Genomic DNA, 19,875 nt, shown 5'->3' with positions numbered 1-19,875 from the left:
CCCCAAGTCGGATGTCCTCAGCAACGCAGCCCGACCCCGAGTCGGCTGCCCCCTGATCCAGCACTCCGACCCCGAGTCGGAGATCTCTTGATAACGACAGGCTGCTTCCCAGAGGCACGCCGAGGCCTCCTGCTCCACTACTCCCTGCAACGGCTGTATCCGATGCTGTTCCACGATCTCCTGTATCAACCGTACAAAGCGGAACTCCACTACGCCCTGTCATGGCCGTACCCAGCGCTGCTCCACGACGCTCTGTAACGGCCATGTCAGTGGCCACTCCATCGCGCCCCACGATGACAAACCCCCCTGAGAGACCCCCCAGCCAGGTATATATGCGGCTGGGGGGAGAAGGGGGGGTAAGCAATATCTTCCAGAGCACTCTCTTGCTTGCGATTATCATCTCTCCTCCTCCTCCAATCTCCTCTGACTTGATCGTCGGAGGGCCCCCACTACCCCAGTGGTGGTGCGAGGCTTGCTTGCAGGTTTTCCGGTGGAAGGTGGAGCGTAACCAACACCAACCAAGACAACTCAGACGGAACCCCGTTCACACCGCTGTGTCAATCGTTCTCGGTTTGGACCACCAGCAACAGTTGGCGCTAGAGGAAGGGCCGAATCTCAGAGCGATCGTAATGGCACGGCGAGGTGGTCGTGGAGCTTCCAATGCCTCCGGTCGCGGGGCCTCTCGCGCCTCCGGCCGGGAGGCCGCTGCGTCTCCAACACATTCTCAGCAACACTCTACCGCTCCACCTCCCATTCAGATGGTCGAAGCCGCTCAGTTCGACCAGTTAGCCCAGCAGGTTCGCACCCTCGCGGAGGCAGTGCAGAACCTGCAGGGTGTGATGTCTCGGGCGCCGCAGCGGGCCCAGGAGCCGCTGCTCCCTGAGCGCTCACCTGTCCTCCTCAACCCGCGCTCCTTCCTCTCCCATGGGGAGGAGCGCCGGCGCGAGGAAGATTCTCGAGCACGGTCCATTCTGCCGGGACCTTCCCATCGGAGCTGCGCGGGGTACGAGAGGCGGGCCCGGGCGCGTTCCCAGACCCCCCAGTCCTCAAGGAACCCGCGCTCCAGTCGGTCCCCCTCTCGGTGCTCCTTGTCTCCCACCCATCGGTCGCGCTCCCTGGACCGGCGGGTGGACGATCTCCACAGACAACTCCAGGTCCTGAAGGGCCACTCCAAAGATCTCTTCGCCGACTTGGAGATCTCCTCCCAACCGGCGCTTGCCTCGAGGATCCTGCGGACCCCAAATCCGCCGGGATTCAAAATGCCGGCGATCGAGCCCTATGACGGGGCGGCGGACCCGCGGAATCACGTGGAGAGTTTCAGGACCCTTATGCTCCTCCACGGAGCATCAGATCCTCTCCTCTGCAAGGCCTTCCCGGCGACCCTCCGTGGCCCGGCAAGGGCGTGGTTCGCCGGCTTGGAGGCTAACTCAATCCAGTCCTTCGACCAGTTTACTCGCCTCTTCATCACCCATTTCGCCGTCAGTAGCCGGCGGCGACTGGTCTCCGACTCCCTCTTTGATGTCCGGCAAAACGAGGGAGAAAGTTTGCGGGATTATCTTACCCGCTTCAACAAGGCTACGCTGGAAGTCCGGAACCTGAGCCAGGAGGTGGCTCTTTCAGCCCTGAAGCGTGGCTTCCGAAAGGGCAGACTCACCTTCTCCCTGGACAAACGCCTGCCGCGGAGCTTTCCGGAGCTGTTGTCCCGGGCGAACCAGTATGCGGACGCCGAGGAGGCGGCCGCCCACCGGAGCAAGGAGGCCGCCGAGATCCCTCCAAAGCTCGGGAAGAAAAGGCGAAAAGAGGCACGCCAGAGGAGGAGCCCGACGCCTCAACATCGGCGCAGAAGCCTGTCGCCGGCGAGGAACCACGGCGCCCTACGCCCTCGTTCTCCACCCCGACGTTTCAACCGGTACACTCCTCTCCTGACTCCCCGGGCCCAGATCCTCATGGAAATCAAGGGGCGGGAGGACCTCCCGGTCCCGAGACAGATGAAGAAGATTCCTGGGAGGAGGCCCTCTCGGGCGTACTGTGAGTACCACCGGGACCACGGCCACGACACCGAAGACTGCTTCCAGCTTCGGGACGAGATCGAGGCTCTCATCCGCCGGGGGCGTCTCGGACGATATGTGAACGACCGACGTCCCCCCGCGGACCCGCGTCCAGCCGACCCGGCTCCTCCGGAGCCTCGGGAGCAGAATCGACCCGTTGCGGGCGTGATCCACACTATCACTGGGGGCTGCTCACGGCCCGTGAGGAACGCAGGGGGCTCGGCGGAAGCGTCAGGGACGGCCATCGTAAAGAGGCAGAGGGTCGGTAATGTAATCACCTTTTCTGATGAGGATGTAAAGGGGGTTCAGACTCCCCACGATGACGCCATGATGAGCTTGACCAGACAATTGTTGCACAAAACATCCACCCCCCTCATCGGATTCACTGGTGACGCTGTCCCGGCCGAAGGAGTCGTTGAGCTGCCTGTGACTGCGGGCGTTGCACCCGTAGAAGCCACGGTGCGACTCGGGTTCTTGGTCGTCCGTGTTCCCTCGGCCTACAACGCTATCCTCGGACGACCTGGACTGAATGCCCTTCGTGCGGTGGTCTCTACGTACCACTTGCTCATGCGGTTCCCCACGGCGGCTGGGATCGGAGAGGTCCGAGGTGACCAACCGACCGCACGGCAATGTTTCCTAGCGACTCTCAAAGGGAAGAAGCCCGTGGAAGCCCTAAGCGTCGTTCTCCTTAATTGCATTCTTTGTGCAGGACACTCCGGGCGGCATGTATCCCTCGGTCCACGTATCTCCGCTCGCGCCCAGGCTGCATCCGCCTCGAAGAACGCGCGTATCGCGGCCGCTTAACTGACACTCCTTGCAAGCAGCAACTGGCGGTCCGATTTCCCAGGTAACGCTTCAATTAGCATTTAATGCCCTTCTGGTGTTCCCCAGGCGACGCTTGGAGAGGAGGAGAAACACGATCGTAGCTGGACACGGAGAAATCCCGTCGAGTGGCAAGCGACAGGCGCGTGGCCAGCGAGCGGAATTTTCCGAGGCTCGGCCCTCGGATGCCAGGCTAACCCGATGATCATCCCGGGAGCAGACTAGCCTGAAGCCCCGACCGGTCGCCTCGGCTTGCGCCAGCCTTGGCCGACCAACGAGCGGAATTTTCTGAGGCCCGACAACCCTCAGATGCCAGGCTAACCCGATGATCATCCCGGGAGCAGACTAGCCTGAAGCCCCGACCGGTCGCCTCGGCTTGCGCCAGCCTTGGCCGACCAACGAGCGGAATCTCCCGAGGCTCGGCCCTCGGATGCCAGGCTAACCCGATGATCATCCCGGGAGCAGACTAGCCTGAAGCCCCGACCGGTCGCCTCGGCTTACGCCAGCCTTGGCCGACCAACGAGCGGAATCTCCCGAGGCTCGGCCCTCGGATGCCAGGCTAACCCGATGATCATCCCGGGAGCAGACTAGCCTGAAGCCCCGACCGGTCGCCTCGGCTTGCGCCAGCCTTGGCCGACCAACGAGCGGAATTTCCTGAGGCCCGACAACCCTCAGATGCCAGGCTAACCCGATGATCATCCCGGGAGCAGACTAGCCTGAAGCCCCGACCGGTCGCCTCGGCTTGCGCCAGCCTTGGCCGACCAATGAGCGGAATCTCCCGAGGCTCGGCCCTCGGATGCCAGGCTAACCCGATGATCATCCCGGGAGCAGACTAGCCTGAAGCCCCGACCGGTCGCCTTGGCTTGCGCCAGCCTTGGCCGACCAACGAGCGGAATCTCCCGAGGCTCGGCCCTCGGATGCCAGGCTAACCCGATGACCATCCCGGGACCAGACTAGCCTGAAGCCCCGACCGGTCGCCTCGGCTTGCGCCAGCCTTGGCTGACCAACGAGCGGAATCTCCCGAGGCTCGGCCCTCGGATGCCAGGCTAACCCGATGACCATCCCGAGAGCAGACTAGCCTGAAGCCCCGACCGGTCGCCTCGGCTTGCGCCAGCCTTGGCCGACCAACGAGCGGAATCTCCCGAGGCTCGGCCCTCGGATGCCAGGCTAACCCGATGACCATCCCGGGACCAAACTAGCCTGAAGCCCCGACCGGTCGCCTCGGCTTGCGCCAGCCTTGGCCGACCAACGAGCGGAATTTCCTGAGGCCTAACCCTCGGATGCCTGGCTTAGTGCCGGAAGAATTTCCTGAGGCCTAACCCTCGGATGCCTGGCCTAGCGCCGGAAGAATTTCCTGAGGCCTAACCCTCGGATGCCTGGCGTAGCGCCGGAAGAATTTCCTGAGGCCTAACCCTCGGATGCCTGGCCTAGCGCCGGAAGAATTTCCTGAGGCCTAACCCTCGGATGCCTGGCCTAGCGCCGGAAGAATTTCCTGAGGCCTAACCCTCGGATGCCTGGCTTAGCGCCGGAAGAATTTCCTGAGGCCTAACCCTCGGATGCCTGGCTTAGCGCCGGAAGAATTTCCTGAGGCCTAACCCTCGGATGCCTGGCTTAGCGCCGGAAGAATTTCCTGAGGCCTAACCCTCGGATGCCTGGCTTAGCGCCGGAAGAATTTCCTGAGGCCTAACCCTCGGATGCCTGGCTTAGCGCCGGAAGAATTTCCTGAGGCCTAACCCTCGGATGCCTGGCTTAGCGCCGGAAGAATTTCCTGAGGCCTAACCCTCGGATGCCTGGCTTAGCGCCGGAAGAATTTCCTGAGGCCTAACCCTCGGATGCCTGGCTTAGTGCCGGAAGAATTTCCTGAGGCCTAACCCTCGGATGCCTGGCTTAGTGCCGGAAGAATTTCCTGAGGCCTAACCCTCGGATGCCTGGCTTAGTGCCGGAAGAATTTCCTGAGGCTTAACCCTCGGATGCCTGGCTTAGCGCCGGAAGAATTTCCTGAGGCCTAACCCTCGGATGCCTGGCTTAGTGCCGGAAGAATTTCCTGAGGCCTAACCCTCGGATGCCTGGCTTAGCGCCGGAAGAATTTCCTGAGGCCTAACCCTCGGATGCCTGGCTTAGGGCCGGAAGAACTTCGAGAGTCAGGAGTCGGCAAGACGCTGCCAAGGGTTAAAAAGAAAAAAAAAGAGGAGGACGAAAGCGAGATGAAGAAACATTCGACTTGTATTAATTTTCATTGTTTCAGGGCCAAGGCCCATACAATTTGGCAAAATGCCGACATACAAAAAAAGAGGACAATGAAAGGTACAAGAGGTCAGCTTGGAGGAACCCCCGGGTCGGGAGCGTCGGGCTCGTCCGCAGGGGGTAGGGAGGCGGTAGGAGAATCAGCAGGCGATGGCGCCGGAGAGGAGTCGAGAAGGGAAATCCCACTCAGGTCAACTTCGGGGTACTTAGCCGACACCCTTGCCAGGCCCTCCTCGAAGCCTAAGATGAAGGATTCGGACCCCGCGTCCGACGCGTCACGGACGAACTCGTCAGACTGACGATAGGCCCGTACCGCCTCCGACTTAATGTGGTCTGCTCTCACTTCGCCCATTCCTAATGGCCAATAAACCTACGGTCAGGACGAGGACAAGAAGGGGGGAAAGACCGAGACGACTGGGGTACACTAGTACAAAAGGAGAAAGTATGAAGAGCCCTAAGTAGAAGAATGGGGTAACTCACCGGAAGAGAAGGAAGAACGGCTCCGAGAGCGTCAAAGGAGAAGCAAGCGAACAGTCCGACGGCAACAACAGCAGCGCAAAGGGGAAACTCGAAAATGTCTGTAAAGAGGAAGACGGACGGGGGAGGACCCCCGGTTAAATAGGCGGAAAGGCGGGTGATGCCTCGATGACGCCAGAGGACGCCTGGCCGCCAAAGGGTCGCTCGCGCCCCAAAGGCGAATCGACACCATTAAGGAAGGATGTCCGCCGAAATCCTCAGACTGCCAGATCAGCAACAACCGCCATACGCCATAAAGAAGGCGGGGAGCTCGAAGCGCGCGCGCCTCTCCGAGGGATGGCGGCAATCTCGAAGCATCACTCCCTTCACCCGTTCCCCTTCTGGTTCCAGGCTCGGAAGTGGGGGGCTACTGTTACGGGGGAACTAAGCCGCCATGCTCCACGTGACCGGCACGCGCGCCCATGAAGACTACGGCTGTCCTTTGATCCAGCAATCCGACCCCGAGTCGGACATCTTCGGCTCCACAGCCCGACCTCGAGTCGGCTGCCCTTTGATCCAGCAATCCGACCCCGAGTCGGACATCTTCGGCTCCACAGCCCGACCTCGAGTCGGCTGCCCTTTGATCCAGCAATCCGACCCCGAGTCGGACATCTTCGGCTTCGCAGCCCGACCCCGAGTCGGCTGCCCCTTAATCTAGCAATCCGACCCCAAGTCGGATGTCCTCAGCAACGCAGCCCGACCCCGAGTCGGCTGCCCCCTGATCCAGCACTCCGACCCCGAGTCGGAGATCTCTTGATAACGACAGGCTGCTTCCCAGAGGCACGCCGAGGCCTCCTGCTCCACTACTCCCTGCAACGGCTGTATCCGATGCTGTTCCACGATCTCCTGTATCAACCGTACAAAGCGGAACTCCACTACGCCCTGTCATGGCCGTACCCAGCGCTGCTCCACGACGCCCTGTAACGGCCATGTCAGTGGCCACTCCATCGCGCCCCACGATGACAAACCCCCCTGAGAGACCCCCCAGCCAGGTATATATGCGGCTGGGGGGAGAAGGGGGGGTAAGCAATATCTTCCAGAGCACTCTCTTGCTTGCGATTATCATCTCTCCTCCTCCTCCAATCTCCTCTGACTTGATCGTCGGAGGGCCCCCACTACCCCAGTGGTGGTGCGAGGCTTGCTTGCAGGTTTTCCGGTGGAAGGTGGAGCGTAACCAACACCAACCAAGACAACTCAGACGGAACCCCGTTCACACCGCTGTGTCAATCGTTCTCGGTTTGGACCACCAGCAACAATCTGCATATTATAAAGTGATCCAATCGGAGAGAAGAAAGTAATTTCCTCAAATTGCTCAGCCCTAAATCTCAAGTAAATTTAGAAAAATATGGAAACGGTGGTGAAAGTAGGTTTCTTTTTCTTTTTTTTTTTATTGATCCTTCAAACAAAGATACAAAACCTCTATTTGTGCTCGTGAGGTCCACTCTTGCTCAATTCATGTCGCATTTCTCTTTCTCTCTCTTTTTTTATTGTGTGTGTGGGGGGGGGGGGGGGGGGGGGGGGTGGTAAGAAAAAAGAAGCAACTTGAGTAATTATTATTTTTTTGGAAAGTTACATTGCCTCATCAATCTCCTAGAAATAAGTAATTTAGGAGGAAGATACGAAAACCAAAATCTAAAAACAGGCTGAGAACACCCACAGAGATTAGTTGAGACCCTTTATTTTTCTTTATATATTTGCACACTTTATGATAAAAATATCCATTTATTTTTTAAAAAAGCTAAAACATAAGAAATATACAAGAATAAATGAAAAATTAGTAATTCACATATCCTAATATCTCAATTAGCAAGATAATCATTTTTTTATACAACTATACTTTTTTTTTGACTTTGAAAAAAAATATATACTCTTGCCCTTTTTTCCCCCTAAACTCTATGCATTCTATATGTTAGGCATTCTATATGTTAGGTACAACTTGCCTTTCTTTGGAGAATTTATCAATGAATAAAGCTCAAGGCGAAATATCAACTATCTATCATTTGGTTTTTTCTCAATGTTGTATCACACTTGTCATTTATAGATTTTTTTTATAGCAAAGTCATTAACAAGTGGAGGCACAGCCCCCTGATTGATCACACCAGTTAGACCCCACTGAAGTGTTGCTTGTATCCGATCGCACATGCACCATCCAGCCGTCCATCCCTCGCACGCAAACAACCACGAAGCGCCACGAGTCCATGGGGACTGGGTTGTATCTTTTGCGCGAAGGAATGATTCACCTTACTTTGCGCGCATCCACCGTTGATCGCGCAATAGTTGCTTCGAGATCCGAGCATCGGATTAGCGGGCAGGTCCAGAGTACTTTGAGATTTGTGCGGAGAGAGATCCGACGGGCGATATCGTGAAAATAAAACGATCATTCGGTCGCGAGAAAGATACAACCCGAATCCGAGTGCAGGAGCGCGTTCTACACGTAGTAGAGTAGAGAGAGAGTGAGAGGCATCTTCTTTTTATGGGCAGAGAGCCATCTCTTTCTCATCGCCCCACCGCTGCCGAGGCCTCGGGCGATCGATCCGATCCGATCCGATCCTCCCGTCGATTCGATCTCCGGCGCGAGCCGGTTTCGCCTCTCTCTCTGACTTTTCGTCGAACATCGGGTGGGAGTGAGAGAAGAAGAGAGAGGTGATGAGAAGGGCTTGCAAGAGAGGCCGGGGCTTCGGCCGCGGGATCGTCCAGCTCTGGGACCGAGAGGTGGGCGATGTCTCCCCGAGATCCTTCGCCCGTCGCATCGCGGCTGCCGAGGTTTGATCTAAAATTGTCATTCTTTCCTCTTTTCCCCCTTTTTCCCCTGAAAATATTCGAGTCTTATTTGGGGGCTATTTTGCAGCTTGGAAAGCGAGTGATTTTCAGCATGATCTGAATATACAGCACACTGAATCTGGAAGTGATAGGAAAAAAGATTTTGTACACGGAGAATTATGTGATCTTTTTTTTTTTCAAAAAACACTAATTGATCGTTTTACTGCTAATTAAGAAGATTTATACGATTGAGCGATTTTGTTATGGTGGAATTGAAGTGAAAATTTCAATTTTGTATTGCAATGAGAATCAATTCAAGATTTCTGTTTTCACTAAAGTTGGCAATCGTTGCTTCTTTGAGGAATTACTGGAAATTGGTTAGAAGTATTTGAGGAAATAGTTTTTTGCTGCTGATATAGTTGTAGCTCTTGGATAACCCTAGGACATTTAGGTAGCAAGGAAAAAAAAAAGGAGCATATGTGTGAATGGATAAATTCAACATGTACTTAATTTAATGAATATTATAGATGGAGAGGCTATCTTGGCTGTATGGACATCAAGACTAGGTGCTTACCTTAATTATTTTTGAATATGGAGAAAATTATTTTTCATTTGTTTATAATTTCTTTTTTAGGCTTCTCTTTAATGTTTGGGCTGTCTTGACCTCTAGGTGACTGCCTAGCACCTAGGCGCTAAGTGGTTCCTTGGCCATCAATCTGCCACCTACAGTCTTTTAAAAGATTGAATTCAACCACAAGAAAACTATTACATATCTCTGCAGTATAGATATTCCATCAGAATACTCAAATATAACTGAACTACATGAAGTTTGTGTCATGCTCTTCTGAAGTATTCTTCATTTCCGTCATAAAATTGCAAGTGATTAATTTTCAAAGCCACCTTGTAAACTACTTTTCTCTGTCTGTTTGCTTGATTTGGTTCCTTTCTAGATTGCTAGTTAGTTTGGCATGGAAATCCTTGAAGGAGAATCTATGTGGGGCGATCAACTTTTGCAAAACTATTTGAGGACACTTTAGAAGAAGAAAAAAAAATAGTGCAAAACTTGCAAGGAAGGATGTTATTGCATGTACATAATTGAGCTATTTTTGAAGACTGGGAGTTCATCAAATGGATGATTTGGTGTTATTGTTTCAGCAAATTAGTCCTCAAGGGGATGTTATGGGTGTTTAAGGAATCTTTTGGAGTAATTTTGGGAGGAACAGCTGGCTAGGTTTTTTCTTTGTTTTAATTTTTTGGACGTTGGTAGAGCATGTATTGTATTGTATTTTGTTTGTTTTGTTTCCTTGTCTTCTTTATATGTAGATTATAGACATACTGACTTGTAGAGCTGGAGACGACTTTGGCTAAGGCCCAAATGATATTGGATTATTTGCTTAAGGGGAAAGAGAATAAGGGAAAAAAAGCCAACTACAAGCAACATCCCTCCATGTTGTCCTTATTCATGTTTGCTCTCTTTCCTCCTCATTCCTTCCTCTCTTTATTCTCCACTGTTGTTTCATTTTGTAACGATCAAAACCCATGCATATCTAATTAGAAAGCAGGCTAAACTGGAAAGCCCATCATCCTTGAAACTCACATTACATAGTGGCAAACGCCCTTGTGATCCTGAAGCCTAGTCTACTGCACCTTAGCCCCTACCTTAATCATCAGGTTTTTGTCCCACCCAGTGTCCTTGTGTGGAACTCTTTGCAATCTATCGTAAAATTTTTGAGGGTTTCGCTGACAAGGGAGTGGTAGGATTAGTTGGAAAACATAGTTTATGAAAGATTCATCCACCATCCTTAGAAACAACATGATTTGTCATCGAAGATATAATGACCTTATTTGAGTGCTAAACATTACCCCTTTGGCAACAATAGTCATGTTAAATAGTTTATTTTTGAATACAATTTCACAATGTTCATAATAATATCATGTATATAATTGCTCTTCAAATCTTTGTCTGCAACTTGACTACTTGTGACATCTGTTACATACCAATTCTTCTCTTTCATTTAGTCTTCCCCGATTAAACTAACAAAATCTTGAAAATACCAATTAATTTTTTGTTTCTTAAAAGTGAACGCTTTTTAAATTCTCTAATTTCTTTGTGCCTTTTAAAAATACTAGGAAAGTTAGCAAACGTACGTTGGCAGCTTATTTTAGCATCTGGATAAGCATTCGACCAGCAGGTTCTTTACAGTTGCATAGTTTATGCTTGTGATATAGACATTATAATTAGTTTCTTTTCTTTCTTTCTTTTTTTTTTTTTTTTTATCATTTGTATGTTAGAAATATTTATTAGGAGATGATTCTAAACTTACAATGTTGAGGATGAAAACATCCCTTCACTTCAGTGGTTATATGACAATAACATGACATCTAAGGGGTGTCCAGTATATGCTTCAAAATAAATAAATAGATATTAGGAAAGTCTGCAATGATTAGAGGAAGGGATGATTTAAGTTTTAAATGCTGTTTTAAATGATGCTTAATGCCTCATACCTTGAACATATCCCCGTCATCTTGTTACCACTCTATCTTTCTCTCATTTCCCTCTTGTTATCCACTTTGTAATTGAAGAGAACATTTTATTTTTGTCCTCCATAAAAGAAGGCTTGGTCCCTCATTCTCTCTCCCCCCCCTCCCCTCCCCCCGTTTCTCTTTGTTTCTCTTCCCTCTTCTATCTTGCTATTCTTCTACCTTCTCATGTAATGAGGGAAGGTTGAAGTTTTAGCTTTTCTCTTTTGTTCTCTCATTTTCATCAAGGATTGTGTTTTACATTTACTAGAACATGGTGAATAGAATATGGTATGGTGGCCATTTTGGTACCTTTACAAGTGTTTAGATTATGTTTGGAGCAGTCTAGATCTTTGCTATGCTGTAAGTTATGGAAGGGTCTGCAATAACGACCGATTACTTCAAAGTCTCCTATGTTTTATGAAACTTCTATTGTCGGGAATTGGGGGCCTTTATTTGAGGTTAGATATTATGAGAATGGCTTGATGCTTCATATAATTCCTTTTGCAGGTGGCAATCAACGAGATGAAACAAAGCTCATCGATTTTAGGTTAGATATCATGAAAATGGGTTGATGCTTTATGTGATTCCTTTTGCAAGCGGCAATTATAAGAGATGAAATGACAAGGGGGTGGATAGATAGAACAACCAAAATGTGGAATAGATAGAACAACCAAAACCACCCTCTTTTCTCTCACTTGGCCACTTCAAGGAGGATTCCTTTTGTAAACTTGCGTGAAGAGGCTCAGAAGCTTATATTTGCATTTCTCTTGTATTATTCTCTTTTTATTTCATTTTTTTATAGTGTTTTGAGTAGGACTACAACTCTTATTTTAGGAACTATGTCACTTTCTGAAATTATGGAAACTTTTATCTTGAAATTGATGTTAGTATCAGGATAAGGAATGTGGAGTCGTATTAGAAGGGTTAACGTACGAGGATGGAGAGACATATGCAAAAGACTAGTTAAACTCTTTAATGCTGATCGCCAGAAGCCATAGATTCAGTTTAAGTGGTGACATCAAAGTACAAATTTACATTAGAAACTTAGCTAGAAGCTCAGTTTTCTGTAATTTGATTTTGAAGTGATACATGATCCTTCCTTTACCTTTAAAGTAGTCTTCCGTCTGCTATATAGGCTATCTTTAAGGATACATGATCCTTCCTTTACCTTTAAAGTAGTCTTCCATCTGCTATTTGATTTTGAAGTGATACATGATCCTTCCTTTACCTTTACCTTTAGCGTACGAGGATGGAGAGATATATGCAAAAGACTAATGAAACTCTTTAATGCTGATCGCCAGAAGCCATAGATTCAGTTTAAGTGGTGACATCAAACTACAGATTTACATTAGAAACTTAGCTAGAAGCTCAGTTTTCTGTAATTTGATTTTGAAGTGATACATGATCCTTCCTTTACCTTTAAAGTAGTCTTCCATCTGCTATATAGGATATCTCTAAGGAAAATGATGGGAATTTAACTGAATAAAACATGTTCCTTTGCTGTTCTTGCAGATTCATCAGCCAATTCATGTATAAGCTGGGTAGTTTATAAACTGAAATAGATAGCTAGATGCTGAAATTATTTGCTAGAATTTCCTTATATAGTTTGGTTTGTTTAAAACTGCTGTTATTGGGGGAAAATCAGCTTGTGCTAATTGTATTTTTGAGATTACATTTGTGATCATTCATCTCATAATGCACAACAAGAGAAGAAGCTTAGTAAAATGGCCACTGATCAGCTTGTTGAGTTCCTCAGTTTGCATCTTTGTTTAAATCCTTCCTATTTGTTTCTCTCTCCTCCATCTCTTCGTCCCTAACATATGTTGCCACCATTCTTGTCTATAGAATAATTAGTCCATGTTGACTATATGATTTGCTCATGATTCTTAGTGTAAATTGTTTGGCATAGACATCAGTCTTTATTTTCGTGATTAGTCATGATTTAGGTCTAGTGTTGCTCTTGATTTTTCCTCCTGTTTTATTTTTGTTGGTGAGACAGAAATCTAGGGTGGAAAGACTGATATGTTAATCTTTGCTTTGTTGCTTTTATTCTACTGGGCACTTTCTGAATCCTGAATGTGTAGGATCCTATTGTTTTTGACCAATTGTTCCTCAGCCATCCTATAACTAGGCTTTGTTATATTTGGTATCAGATCAAGTTAATTCTAAGGCAGTTATTGCATATATCAAACGTTTAATGTTCAATTTTAGTTCAGATTGCACTTTCTTTTTTTCTTTTTAAACAAATATTTGAATTAGCCTTCTGCAATTGTGACCTTAGGGTTTCTAATTGTTGTCCTGATGTTCAACATAGGAATCAAGGATACCTAATCACATACCATATCTGCATCATATACATATCAAATACCAATATTTGCCTGTAGAGTATCTTATTTTTTAAAATTTTAAAAAAACTCTGGATATTTCCCTTATACATTCGGAGATACTTCTTCGGTACCTCCAAGCATGTGGGGAAGGGTGTTTGGGTTCTTTTATTAATGTTAACCTTCTAATGTCAGTTTTGTAGTCTGTCTTTAATATTAAAATATGAAGTATGGATTAGGGTGTGTGGATTTGAATGATAACTAAAAGAGTTGATATTGACTAAAGCATGGACTACATAATTTCAATAATTTACTATGCTTCATAAATGCTTTTGTATACACGCACCCAGGTACATCCATTCATACATGCATGTATACATATATTTATGTATAAAATACATACACACACACATATACACTTATATATATTCATTGATGTATCCTAGCTAAGGTTTGTTGAACTTGTATCGGAGGGGGTATTGGCTGGCAACTAGTTCGCATGGCTTTGCGAGGGCTCGAAGCAAGCTTAAGGCTTCACGATCAGTGTTCGGATCGGGAGGGCATCTGGATCCGGCAAGAGAAAGGGGCTAAGGCATCCTGATAAGGATGGGGACTATGAGAGAGAGAGAGAAAAGGGGAGAGCTTACTTTGAGCTTGAGGTGGAGAGAGCGGCTCCAGAGAGCCCTCGAAGTCTCTCAAAGCTCTCAGGGAGACGAGTTTTTTTTTTTTTTTTTGAAAAAAAATTATTTCTCGAACCATTGAAATAGACTGAACCATCTTGGGTCGATGTCGGTTCGATATGAGTCGAGCTGCCTGATTTGGGTCAGTTTGGTAGGTCAGTCTGGCAATTCTTGATCCCAGCTATATTATATCTTACTTTTTTCAAAGTTTTCATATCAACATATCCATATTCAAAATTTGCACACATGCATACATAGATATTTGTGTCAAGGCTTCATAGTTTCATAGATTGTTCTAGGATAATTTTTGTTTTTCCTCCTCATAGGTCTGACTTTGGCATCTTCATTTTTTTTCTTCTTTTTTATTAAAAAAATCATTTTCTATTGTAGCTGCATGTATCATGTCATATCATCATGTAGTGCATTTTGCCTATATTTCAGCATTCATAAAATCCTATCTTTGTTGTGGAAGTCTAATGCATTGCGAAAAGAAGTCCTTTTTACATGGAAGAGACAGAAGGGAGAATAACATAGGCATGCTTGTCAGCAAGGTATCTAACTCCATGGTAGAAGTGCTGCGGCAGATGAATTGGATGTTATCAGATAATTTTGGTTGTCTAAGTTTGAGTTGTCATGGCCTGTTTACAAATTACAACCTAGGGACCTGCCTCTACCTGCTGTAGCTACCAAGGGCAATATGGTACTTAGGGTGGATATGACTGCTATTATATGGGGAAGGAGTTTGAGATGTCAGTGATGATTTTGCATGACTTTGATTATGGAAGATGCAAATGATCTTTAGTATCATTTGGATCTTCATTTAAATAGTTAATTGATTGGCTAGATAATCTTGAGTACTTTGACTTTATGAAGTTCCTTGAAGATAAGTAATTATGATGTGTTCTAATGAGGCTAAAGAGAGTGGCTCTTTTGATTCTATTGACTTCAATTAGGAAGTAAGTGAGTAGAAAAAGGCAAACTCAAAGTCAAAATTTGTGCTATAATAAAGATATATTGAGGAAAACCACATATTTTATGCTTTGTTAGATATGCTTATTCATTAGCACTTGCTAGCTTGAAAATAAGGAATCTTCTCTGTAAAATACACGGGGATCTCCACTTGTCCTCTAAGTGATTTATGAGGGCAAGCAGTTCAGACTTGGATAAATTGCTGCATTACATTGATATTTTTAGGGCCACATTTTCCTATATAATCTTTCTTTGTAGATGAAATCTTTTAACTAGGGTCACATGCCCACTTTGGAATCTCCTAGAATCTTGAACCCTCGCCTGCTTCCTGAAGGCTTCAAGTTTTTCTAAAATATCCACTTACCCAAATCCACATGCGCACTTACTACCTATTCTAGAGTCTGGCAATTAAGTACTCTGTCATCGATTGGATTGGCAGCCAGGATGCAACTCCTGACTAGTCAATAAAGGAGTAGTTTACCACTGCATACCATATGGAATTCATTTTCTTTTGGTACAATATGCACAGGCATGTGTTGGTTGAGGGCGGAGTAGGGGGAAGGATGGATCATGTGCTAATACTATGGGGCTGTATCATGTATCCTGGATCCTTTCTCAAGGATTCAGCTCCACACTCTAACCTATTATCTAAAATAATTTATACAATTTTCTATATTGAAAAACCAAATTAATTTTCTTGTGCCGAGGGACAGTCTGGGAGCCTCAACTTCCCTTCACCTCTCCTTGATTAAGAAGGTGCTAAGACAAACACATCCCTCATCACATCAGGTGTGGGGAAAGAACAGGTTTATTTGTCTCTATAGAACTTCTAAAGGCCTAAAAAACCAATTAATTTTCTTTTTTCATGCATTTGTCATATTTAGGAATATTCTTGGATGGATTTATTGATTTATTTATCACTGAGGGTCCTAAAATTTTGCATGATATGCAGTTTTCCCCAAATTTCTTTTCTAAATCCTTGATGAGTCTAAATGTTCCTATGGATGGTCATTTTTCTGATTTGGTTTTACAGATGAGGTGGTGCATATCATGATTTCATGTTTTCCTTGTTTGAATGACTACCTTGTTAACTTGTTTAGTTGGAGCTACATAGGATATTCTTCATACTTCCTTGAATCTTGTGTTCTATACATAATTTTATCTTATATTTTTTTACACAGGACCTTGTTCTGCGCTTTGGAATCCATAAAAAACTAGAGAAGCATGGAGGTTGTGTGAATACTGTTAGCTTCAATGCAGATGGTGATATTCTTGTGTCTGGTTCTGATGACAGAATGGTAATTTTGTGGAATTGGGATGCTGGTCTTGTTAAATTGTCCTTCCACTCGGGCCATTCAAACAATGTTTTTCAAGCAAAATTCATGCCATACATGGAGGATCGGATCATTGTTACCTGTGCTGCAGATGGGGAGGTACGTGCCGTTCCCTTTCTCTTGCCCTCCCTTTAAACCTCGGATGTTATGTATTGTGAGCATGTAAGGAACGCATATATTTCCTTCATATCACTAGGTGAGACATGCTGAGATACGTGAAGGTGGAAAGGTGTTGACTTCATTGCTAGCCCAACATGAAGGTCGGGCTCATAAGTTAGCTATTGAGCCCGGAAGCCCTTACATATTTTATACCTGTGGTGAAGATGGCCTAGTTCAACATGTGAGTTCTTTGTAAGCTTTACATTTTCTCCAGTTCCTTTGTAAGCATGAGTCACCTTTACATAAGCCTAACAAAGTCACCATTTATGCAGTTTGATTTGAGAACAAAATCTGCTACAAAGCTATTTACATGCAAATCTTTTCCAGATAGGTCGGAGTTTCAGCAAAGTGTTCAACTAAACACTATTGCAATAGATCAAAGGAACCCCAATTTTTTTGCAATTGCAGGAACAGATGAATATGCTCGAGTTTATGACATCCGCAAGTTCAAATGGGATGGATCAACTGATTGTGATTGTCCAACCAACTGTTTCTGCCCACCACATCTTATTGGTGATGGACATGTTGGAATAACAGGTTTGGCATTCTCAGACCAGAGTGAGCTGCTGGCCTCATACAATGATGAGCAGATTTATCTTTTCACTAAAGATCAAGGTTTGGGACCCAACCCAGTACCTAAATCACCAAAACCTGCTGCCAAGGACACTGAAACCAGAGATGGGTCCCAATCATTTTCATCATCATCCCCTGCTGATGCAAATCCGTCTGAACCTCAAGTATACAAGGGACACCGTAACTCTGAGACTGTGAAGGGTGTGAGCTTTTTTGGTCCCAACTGTGAGTATGTCACTAGTGGATCAGACTGTGGCCGAATCTTCATTTGGAGGAAGAGAGATGGGGAATTGTTGCGTGTCATGGAAGGGGACAAGTATGTGGTGAATTGCATCGAACCTCATCCATATGCTACCGTGATTGCAAGTAGTGGAATTGAGAAGGATGTTAAGATTTGGACTCCCAATGCCCTGGAACCAGCTCTGCCAGTAAACATGGATGAGGTATGTGTTCTGCTGCTCTCTGCTTGCATTTCAGTTGCTTTTTGCTATTTCACTATCAGTTCTTTTTGAGTACAATTGGTATCAATTATCTTCATTTGATGTTGGTATTTTTGGGATTTTTGTCCACGGTTTCTTATTTACCCTTCAAAATGTCAATAGTGCACGTATGCACCTTCTAAAAGTAAAAGTACTCTTATCATGTTGCAGTCACTTCATTCTAATCTTAGTTTGTCTAGGTTAAAGTTAACTTGGTCATCGACTGTTTTCCTTTAATTATTCTTAAATTTTGAATACTTTTGGCCATTTTGGGGAGAATATATGAAATTTAAACCAATAATACATTTGTACTTTTCATACTTTCAAGGACATGAAAATAGTCATGTACTTTTCAAAGGTTTTATTCCCAAAAATCCTTGTAAACCAAAAAAAAGGTAATCATATTGTTTCATTTTTTTCTTCTTGAGGAAAATAATGTTGTTACTTATCGTTTGGAGGATTTAAGCAAACTGCAGTGGCTTGTATGCAAGTTTCAAATTTTTAGAAAGGTCATGTGAGGGGTAAACTTTTAGAGGGACACATGCAAGTTTCATATTTTCAGGTCAGCACGTATACAAATTTTAGACTTTTTGAAGGGGTATATGTTTTGCTCTTTTGAGAGGTGAATGATCAAATGAGCACTTTTTAACGGATATACATGACAAAATACCGAATATGTTTTTAGAATAATTAATTCTTTGTAATCAACCTATTTGGGTGCTGTTCATATTTTATCCAGAAAATGTGCTTTTCTGTTTGTAGAAATTTCAGATCTTGTAGCTCATGTCGGAGGGGTTATATTTTCATTTTGCAACCGCTGTTTCTGAATTTGGCAATGTCTATTAACATGTAAACTTGTTTTTTCACACCTTCATCTGACCAGCCATCCGTGACCGTGTATAGTGCATCTCGTATCCTACTTTTCTTGAAATAAAACTTAATCATTTGATCCCTACACTAGATTTTCTAGCTGAAATTCTTCCCCTCCCTACTGGAAAAATGGATTTGAGTTTTCAAGGCTTTACATGGATTGGGCAGCAGAGGAGGTTCTAATTTCTCTGCTGCTCCGTGTGTGATCAAGGCACTTATCGCTGTTCAAATTGATTGCTCTACACTTGATGACTATGACTATTACTATGGTGATGGCTATGACATTGATGGTGATGATGATGATGATTTCTATTTTGATGGTGATTATGATGATGATGTTGGTCCTGTTTGTTATGATGATGATGATCTTGATGATGAATGATGATGGAATTGTTGGTGATGTTTGTGATGATGGCGTTGACGGTATGGCTCCTGTGAAATTACCAGTTAAAGCGGCATAAGAGAAGGAGCAGACTTTACCAGTTCTCATTTCCAGAAGACATGATAACACAGGTGTTGGCACTGCAGAGGCGACGATCTAACTCGGGACACCGTGGTGAAGACTGGCCTGGTAATGCTGACCTGATGAATCTTATAATGCATTTGACCGATGGAAATAGTTCTTCTGATGAGAATGGAGATTCATCTGGGAATCCAGCGGATTGTATAGTCAACTGAATCATGCATTTACCATGAACAGAAACTCTAAGAAAACTGTACATATGAATAAATTATACTTTTTTGCTTTGAGACTATTTAAACTTTTCTTATTTAATAGTTATTTCTATCCTTACATCTGTCAAATGGGTCTATACTTCTGGAGTAGGCATCCAAATAAGCAAAGCACGCATTCACAGTTTATGTAACCTGAAAAATCTGGTACATACGAATAGAATCTCATATTCTAGTTAGAGTTGATAATATAGCTTGCTGATTTAATGCATCTCTATTCTCATTTATTTGTTGGAGGATGTTTTAGATCTAGAGTTAGGGTTCCCATATGCCAATTATATCTTACCATGGCAGCAGCTCCTATTGTTGTCATTTATCTATTTTGTTATGTTGGACAATTTAATTAGAAAATGAAGGGCAGGTTAATGCCGCTGCATAGTATATGTGGGATGTGACACCAATTATATTACTAAATTTTTACCAGTTTCTATCAAATATTTTTTTGAGGTAAAGATGTTGAAACAGTACTGGCCGGTATGGTAAACTTTTGTTATACGTGTTGCCATACAAAGGCTCGATGGAAATTGAGTCAAGATTGCTATATATAGCCTTAAATTCCGACTGTTTATATTTATAAATTTTTTATATGAAAACTTCATATTTGGTAGTCTTGTAGGCTTGAGGGATTATATTTATGCAATATGACATCGGATTTGCCAGCTCTATAAATATGTCTTTATGCCAATGGTGAAAACTTGTATGCTATGAGGGTATTCTCATGGCTTCTAGATTGAATGAAAGAGGAGATAACCCTGCAGGAAAAAGGAACTTGTTTCAAGGCTCAAGTTTTGATCTTAATTTGTCTATAATTTTTTCCAAGATTAATGAATCATTTCTCATAC

At 45.4% G+C, this 19,875-nt stretch overlaps 1 protein-coding gene across 2 annotated transcripts; it reads left to right on the top strand.

Annotated features, from left to right (window-relative positions):
* The first annotated feature begins 8,030 nt into the window (after window positions 1-8,030).
* Window positions 8,031-19,056, top strand: LOC103708682 (uncharacterized). 2 transcript variants are annotated; one of them, XM_008793729.4, is made up of 5 exons: window positions 8,031-8,393; window positions 16,068-16,319; window positions 16,417-16,560; window positions 16,652-17,395; window positions 18,749-19,056. In XM_008793729.4, exons 1-5 carry the CDS (start codon window positions 8,277-8,279, stop codon window positions 18,977-18,979), a joined length of 1,488 nt encoding a protein of 495 aa, XP_008791951.1. In that variant the 5' UTR covers window positions 8,031-8,276; the 3' UTR covers window positions 18,980-19,056. The 2 variants fall into 2 exon arrangements, with proteins under 2 accessions (XP_008791951.1, XP_088573527.1); XM_088717401.2 differs by having other exon boundaries at window positions 8,148-8,393; window positions 8,479-16,319.
* The last annotated feature ends 819 nt before the right edge of the window (window positions 19,057-19,875 follow it).

This window comes from Phoenix dactylifera, chromosome 3, assembly GCF_051530095.1.
Source record: "Phoenix dactylifera cultivar Ajwa chromosome 3, Ajwa_hap1_PhDact_Kaust_v1.1, whole genome shotgun sequence".
NCBI lineage: Eukaryota > Viridiplantae > Streptophyta > Magnoliopsida > Arecales > Arecaceae > Phoenix > Phoenix dactylifera.
The sequence above is the reverse complement of the archived record's forward strand: the minus strand, read 5'-3'. Positions and strand labels throughout refer to the sequence as shown.